Here is an 8,093-nt window from a genome sequence, read left to right as displayed (position 1 = left end):
TTACAGAAGTAGAATATGTTCTTGAAGAGCCCTCTTGTAACAGTTTGAACTTTGATCCATCACATAGACATAGCTTCAAGAGCAAATAAAAAAGTCAGGCTCCAAGCCTGAATGGAGTGCGTTCTCATTTCTCTGGTTCTGTGAAGAAAGCCCTGTTGTGCTCTGGCTGCCCGAGGTTATGCTGACTCTTCAGGAGCCACAGAAGCAGGGAGCAAGCATTTCAGAGGACGCAACAAACAATCACCTCAAATTCAGAACTAAAAAAAGGGACTGTCTTTATTGAGGGCAGAAGGGTGAAAACAATATAAAAATCACAAGCTTCTCTGTCGCTGCATTCCCTTCGCTTTCTCTGCTTGTCGAATTGGAGTTGGATGGCATCTGCACTTTCCTAAGGGCCCTGATCTGCTCTCGAGAAGCAGTGAGGCCGATTCCTCGGGGAGAAACGCATCAAGGAGGGAGTACCAGGGCGCCACTGGGCCTACTTCTTTCCCTTCTGCTTCATGTGTACTACAAAATAGTCATTGCACGCAATGATGAGCCCTGCAACTAGTGACAGAAAGCTCTGGAAGCCGACTTTGCCGTCTCGGCACTGGTCCAGGTCCTTCATTATTTTGTCCACAGCCATGGGGTCCTTTTGATTCTATAGATAAATAAACATAAATAAATAAATAAATGAGGAACGAACAAAGGAAAACAGTATCAGTTAATGACGGGGATGACTACATCGTACCCGATCCAAACTGCTGACAACCTTGGCATAAGCATAACCTCTCGAGTATTCAAGCTCGTCTCAGGTCCTCAGTGACCTTTGTAACTCCTCAGCGTGTTTTTGTTTGTCTTGGGAATCCACTTTTAGTAATGACATATTTAGATTATGGCTAAGAACCACACTTGCCATTTTTGACTTCACACTTAGATTTTAAAACAAACAAACAAACAAACATATTTTCATTACTGACACCATATTCAGACCCTTAGAAGGGGAACTCTTCATGCAGAAACCACCTCAGATCATTTGAGGGTAAGTTTCAGGTCCCTGTGGTATGTGTTCTAAGTAGGTGCTGATGAGGATGCTGGGTTTTAGCTTTAGAGCAGATGCAGCGAGCTCTTCTTTCCTTCATGTGGCTGGGACCCAGCAAGGGAGCCGTCCTGTCTATCTTATTCGCTGTGTAGCCAGAGTCCATCACACAGTTTAGTTTGTCTTCACACATCAACAACGAATAGAGGAGTCTGGGTGCGAGTGCCCTCTCTAGGATGACTCCCATTCTTCATGGACTGGAACCAGGGCCTCCATATGCTAGTTACGTGCCCTGCCAGAGAGCTACTCCTGGCCTTCCTACAATTCTTTGAGTTGGTACACCCATGCCACCTTATTCTCGTCATTGGTATAACAATGATGTCATACACTGGACAAGTTGCAAAACAAGTGTGTGTGGCTGGGAGGGTAACTGGTGGGTAGGCGCCAGCATGAGAGCCTGAGTTTGGATCTGTAGCCCCCATGAAAAGCTGGCAGCAGTGCACAGTAGTGCACTGCAGAGCACTCCTGGAGTTTAAGCAGCAGGGAGGCAGAAACATAAAGACTTTCGAGGCTTACTGACCAGCTAGTCTAGCCAAATGGACCAGGTCCAGGGTCAGTGAGAAACCTTATTTCAAAAAAATGTGATAGGCCTGAGAGATAACTCAGTGGCTAATAAGGACTTTCTGCTATGACTGATGACCTAAGCTAGACCCCTGTAGCCTACTTCCCTAAGCTTTTCTCTGACCTCCACATGCATGTGATGGTACACAGAGATGCATACAAAATAAACAGACAAATGTAAAAAAAACAATAAGACAGAGAATATTGAATATTGAGGAATGATACCTAACGTCAAACTTTGACCTTACACACACACACACACACACACACACACACACACACACACACTCAAATGAAATTTGTATGACAGAATCATAAACTCCTCAGTGCATAGCATTAATGCCCTGTGTGGGGAAGGGAGAGACAGGCAGACTCCTTGACTTTCATCTTGTTTCAATGGTGATTAGTTCGACTATCCCTTTTGCTGCCACATTGGTTAGAAGTGCAAAAGTGTGGTTACTCCGATAGGTCCATGCTATCGCAGAGAGGGAAATAACCTCTGATGCATTAGAGGCTGTTAAAAGGCACTTATGCATTCCAATGACTGCAGAATAGTGCAATATTTTCAGCATGCTGGATGCATACAAACTGCACCAGAGATCTCCTATGGTAAAGGAGTCACATTGTCTACTGGAAGCTGCAAACTCCTCCCGCAAGCTATCAACTGAAACCCTTCTCTGTGTAGCTAATTCTGGCCTCACTGCCTGCTTCCTGGCTGTGGTCAGAGTGAGTGAAATTTGGATGACATAAGCCATCTACTTTAGAAAAAAAATGCTCTGTAAATGCCTAAGTACAGGTCTAGAATGACGACCCTGTCTGTGCTTAGAATAAACTATTCCGCTGTGTGGAACACACCCCACTGCAAACACCCCAACACTCTATGTTTCTCATGTCACAAAGCCTTGAGTATGAAAGGGTGTGTGCCATATGTCACACACGATTAACGGGTGTTTTAGCATCGAGAATGCCTCCGTTGATGTGATGGGCTGACTTACAATGAGTCCATTTTGCTCCTGAATTTTATGCTTGTCTAGAAGGATTACAACAAGTTAAAAGTGGTTATGTGAATAAGTATGTTCAGTGCTCTCATATCAGAGAAGAGGGAACCAGGACTAGAGAGTGGGAGCAACCCAAGGCTAGATCTTCTCAGCCCTTGTCCGGAACTGCAGCATGGTGCCCATGCCACAGAGAACTATATACTCCAACTCACTGAGATAGCGCTAGGGCCATTGCAGTTCAGAGGGAGGGACTGGGTCATGTAACCGATACTGATGATGTGTAAAAGCAGTCTTCTGCAAAGTCCTATGCTTATTAGCGCAAGAGTCAGGCCCTTAGGTAATGTGCTATTTATCAGGCCCACGACAAGAGGCCAGATCCAGCCTTTACCATCACTTCCTTTACCCTTCAGAGATGAATGCACTATTGAACACGCAGTGTAAGAACTATCCTTTCTTTTCAAAAAAAGATAGGATTGTACCACAGTCTGCTATTGTATCAGGTGTGTTTGTCTTAGGTGAGCATTAAATTCAACATCTCTCTCCTGAGGACCTATGAAATTGAAGGACAATTATGCCTAGTGGACTCACTGTCTTGAGTGGCGTATCTGAAGATTCCTAGTCTTCAGGGGTTGTTCAGTCTGAGCGAAGTGAGGTCAAACCTAGACTGTGCTTCTAGGCTCCTAAGTTGACATTTTCATTGTAAAAGGCAGTATTTCTAGGGTGACATTTTGCGTCAACAATTAACATGATCCCTTTATCGGTTAGTGCTGGAAAAAGAAGAAAATTCTTTTTGTCCCTGTGGATTTAAGAGGATTTGAGTACAGCAGAGTTCTCCAGTAGAGCTCTTTGTAGAAATAAGACCCTGCGTCAACCTGCCACATAAAGGAGATTCAAGTTGTTTCAAGCGGCAGGTGACAGGAATGTAGAGCCTCTGTCATGAGGGCTATAGCCCTGAGGAGCGGCATCCTTTATCCATTACACCCCGTGGAAAGACTTTTTTCGTCATGTTATTCCAGTGGGTGTGGATATTTCCACCCACAGACTGAGGGCAGGGGCGGAGTCTCCTCCACTCTGCTGCCCCAGTGCTATCCTAACACTGTCTACTAAGTAAACAAATGAAACATTTCCAAGTAGTGGCCTTACAGGGAAGGGATGGGAGAACAAGGGAAGGGCACTTGACTTTTATGTCTGGTTCTGAGACTTTCAACACTTACTTCCAAAAACCCAGGGAACTCCCTTTCCATGAGCACTCTCAGGTCCTCCTTTGTCAAGTAGTCTTTGTCCCCTGCAAATCTGTGGAATGTCAGCATCATGGTTTCCATGGCGTGCTCCATCTGAGAAGGCATCTTGGAGAGGTCTGTTAAAACCTGTCAAAGGGCACAATGAAACAGTCTGCATTAACTTTGAAACCACATGTACTGAAAGTCTGCAGGTGCAACTGGAAATGATAAAATAGATGGTTTTTTCCAATAAAATTCAATCAATCTTGGGGTCTTCTGGTGGTGGCAACAGACATTTCAGGGATTGGACCTCAGAACGTGGGATTTGCCTGGCTGTCAGCTATTCTGCAGAGCTCCTAATCAAGATACAAAAGTTTAATTTTCTTGAAAAGCAAGACAAGAGATCTTCCTTTCAACTGCAAAACACTAAATGAAAGAAGATGTTTCCTTATTTCCCTTGGCGCTGAAAATATGACTCTTAGACATGGCTGAACACCAACAAGCCACAAGTCCAACCTGGTAAACACAGAAACTTCATCGCTGCAGGCATGATGTAGGAATCTGGATTAATCTGATTCCAGAGGTTAGAAGTGAGCTTCCAGATGAAAATGTGTACTCTCCTAGCACTCTGGACTTGTTCTCCAGCGGTAGATGCAGCTTTCCTGCCTGAGTACAAGCTTTGTAAAGTCCATTGTCCAGTTCAGCAGAGGAGGAATAGGTAAGAGTGCATGCAGGCTCCTTCGGGAGCCGGGTCCATTTTCAGCAGGACTCCACAGAGTGTTTTCCTCACACTCTGTAGTGAAGGAGTGTATGGTGAAAGAACATGGGCCTTTCCCCATGAAGAGTTTAAAGAGAGGAAAGAAAGCGCTAGGTCACTGTGTTCTGGTACAATGAACTTGGGCAAACGTTTCGCCAGGACCCAGCTCCAAATGGAGCTCAGTATCCACATGTAGTTTTGAGTTCAGATAGAGGGAGAGGTTGGCACTTCCCCCGCTGAAGAGCAACAACAGGAACTTGGGATGTGCTTTGGTCTGATTCCTGCCGCTGACAGATGCCTGTTCAGTACAGATCCCCAAATTCTGTTAGCCACCCCAACACACACACAAGCATGGAACCCTAGAACCTCACTCATGCTCTGCACATCTCCTTATCACTGACCTATATCCCCTAGCTCTCTTTCCACTTTTTATTTTGGGACAGGGTCCCACTAAGTGGACTAGGATGGCCTTAACTTGAGATCCTCCTGCCTCTGCCTCTGCCTCTGCCTCATGAGTAGCTGGTCTTACAGGCCTGTGCCACTAGGCCTGGTTCTGAGTATTATCTTTTACAAAGCCAAAGGTGTAGTACTGAACACTAGCATTGAAAAGTTAGGTTTAAGGATTAAAATGTCTACCCCTTTGTCTCCAATAAAGTACAAGAGCCAGCTACAGACAATGCCACTTCTGAGAGCACTGTCAATCAGGACCTGGCATGATTCATCTGCATGGCTTGGACAGCAACAAGGTGACATGTCAAGGTGCATGGTGCCATGAAATCCGGAAGAGCCACTCCTTTCTCCTCCCTTCCTACGCTGCTCGGATCTGCCCCACCTCCCCACTCCCGGATATGGGTTTCTGGTGGTGGCAACGGGTTCCCAGGGAGTCTTCCTTGCCTGGATTGATTTGGAAGTGCAGGAACTGAAGAGAACTGAACTGGGAAAGTCACCTAAAGGACATGGGATGCCACCTCAGCCCTTCAACAACCCAGGAAAGGAGCCAGACACCAGGAAGTGTACTGCAGACCTAGCGAAAAAAAAGAGTAACAGGCAGGCTAGGGGTTCCCTCAAATAGAAAAACAGGTCAACTTAGTACCCCCCAGAAAGGCGAGTGGTAAGCCAAGGAAGCCCTGGCCTCTCTTGAATGTCCTTTTCAAGAGGGTGAGGTCAGGCTACCTTAGCCAGGAGCGGGTGCTCGCCTCTGAGGTCAGTCCACTCCTTCCTTACCCAGCTGGTTATGAAGTGGCAAAGTTCCTCCCTGAAGCCTCGTATCTGCCCTTTGGTCCTCCCTCCCTGGTTCCCCCTGGCTGTTTTATTTCCCACACTGGTGAACAGAGCAGCCAACTGACTCCCTGCTTGTTCGAGAGTCCTGCAGTAAGAACAGAGATGGGGGATGGCCACAAAGCGAAACTGAGTTGAAATTCACAGGTGATGTCCATGATCCCAGAGGGCCCTGACCAGTGCTACACACAAGGAATTGTCCTGGAGAAAGTTTAAAAGGAGGCAGAGGATCCAGGTATGGCAGGGGCAGTCCCAAGAGCTATGAACTGTCCTTTTCTGGGTGGGGCTGGCACCGCCGGGCTCACCCCATAGTGCACTACTAGAGTGAAGCTTTCCAGGAACCCAAATCTGGCACCGCCACTCCACCTAACACCCCACAAACTCCACTCCGGATGGGGCACATCTTCCCCTTCTGGTTGGGTAACACTTTGTCACGAGGGCCTTGGGACTCTGTCTGAGAGGCAGGGGAGTCTGTTCTGTGTCCTAACACCCCATCCCATACCTGGTATACACAATCCGGTGCTGTTGTCCACCCAATCTGCCTTGGCCCTAGAGCTGCCTTGGTCAAGAACCACATATTACTCTGTTTTAATTGAGAGATGATTAATTACCATTGTAAAACAGATGGTTCAAAGTAGCTGAGAAACAGATGAGATTATCCATAGATAGCTGACAGTTTGGCAGCTCAGAGTTCAGCAGCTAAAGGAGATGGGTTCTTGGAAGGGTGGAGAAAGGGGCCCAACAGGGCTCACCTAAGAATGTCATGGCAGAGTGCAGAGCACATTCCAGAAACGACTGGGAGCAGGGGGGAGAGGGGAGATGCTTGTCCTGCTAAGCAGGTCTGGTCGGATGGCCAAGCTTCTCACTCCTGCCTGTGCTTTCTTTTGTTTTCATTCATCACACCTTCCATTGCCTCACGCCTTCCAGGGATGGACCCACCTGCCTGGGGGGGGGGGGGTGTCCACTCACTGGCTCCCTACCTCCGGGCCCACTCACCTTCCCTTCAACCATTTGGTTTGTATGTCTGCTTATGTCCCTCACATGTTAGCCTGAGCAACAGGTCTCAACTGTCTCTCTGCAGAAAACAACTCTGTTTTTTGTAGCTCTTACACCAACACCTACCTTGCACACCTCACTTACGAGCTTAGGAGCCAAGAATGTTCTCATTCTCTCCCTTGGTCTTTCTGGGAGGCCCAGAAGGCAGGAGGGGAGTCCTTCTTCCTGAGCAATCCCAAATGTCTGTCCTGGACCTATGCCCAGGTCTAGGCTATAAATCTCAGAAGCTGGAGGCCTGATTTACTTTGTTCATCTGTATTTTGTCCATCTCATGCTTTTTTTTTTTTTTGAACCACCCAGAATTAATTAGGGTGTCAGGGAACATAAACATTCATTATTTAAAAAACATTTAGTGTTTCTGTTCTTTTGTTTAGGGGAGTTTGAAGAACCCTTTCTTTGTTTTGTTTTGTTTTTTTTAATTGAATCCAGAAAGCATTTTTGAATCTGACCCTTAAAGTATATTTGGAGGAGTGAGTTTAAAATAATGGATTTTGGCTCAGGCTCTCTCACCAAACAAAACTTGCTTACTACAGACATGATCTGCAAAAGAAAGTTCCAGAAGCAATTCAGTAGGAAGAAAGAACTGAAAAACCTACTCTAATCCAACCAAAAACACCCACTTTTCCACCAGGAGCTGTCATGATTCAGCCAAAACCAACGACAATATGGTGACAGTAGGGATTATTTAGTTGGAGAGGTAGAAAGTCCTGAACATTGCTTTAAAAGCAAGTCTCTCCCTCCCTCTCTCCCTCTGAGGAACTAGCACCTCACACATGCTAAGCCTGCTACTCCCTTTTGCTTTTGCTGTATGATTCCTAAGGTTCTAGGCCTGAGGAAATGGGAAGCTTAGGACAGAGCCCATACTTTAGTCCAGCTTTTCCCAGCACTGTGAACATATTTTATAATTCTGAAAGAATCTCATTGTCTCCCTTAGCTATGTTTAAATGGATGGACTGTATCCAAGAGCATAACAGCATAACAGTTTAGTGCTTGAAATCTCTCTCTCTCTCTCTCTCTCTCTCTCTCTCTCTCTGTCTCTCTGTCTCTCTCTGTGTGTGTGTGTATGTGTGTGTGCATATGTGCATGCATGTGTGTGAATGAATCTGGAAGCCAGAGTACAACTAGATGTCATTCCTTGGGTGCTG

At 46.2% G+C, this 8,093-nt stretch overlaps 1 protein-coding gene across 1 annotated transcript in view; it reads right to left on the bottom strand.

The window, feature by feature from the left end:
* Positions 1-250: 250 nt before the first annotated feature.
* S100a10 (S100 calcium binding protein A10) overlaps positions 251-8,093 on the bottom strand; it is a 9,719-nt gene continuing 1,876 nt past the window's right edge. The window contains exons 2-3 of the mRNA XM_005367287.3: positions 3,852-4,004; positions 251-640 (exon numbers count right to left, since the gene is read on the bottom strand). Of these exons, the coding sequence (XP_005367344.1) occupies positions 479-640; positions 3,852-3,983 (294 nt within the window). The 5' untranslated portion in view covers positions 3,984-4,004 and the 3' untranslated portion in view covers positions 251-478. The remainder of the gene's footprint in view (positions 641-3,851; positions 4,005-8,093) is intronic.

Source organism: Microtus ochrogaster, unplaced genomic scaffold (genome assembly GCF_000317375.1).
Source record: "Microtus ochrogaster isolate Prairie Vole_2 unplaced genomic scaffold, MicOch1.0 UNK16, whole genome shotgun sequence".
NCBI classification, from domain to species: domain Eukaryota; kingdom Metazoa; phylum Chordata; class Mammalia; order Rodentia; family Cricetidae; genus Microtus; species Microtus ochrogaster.
Note: the sequence above shows the minus strand (reverse complement) of the source record. Positions and strands in the feature narration are given on the sequence as shown.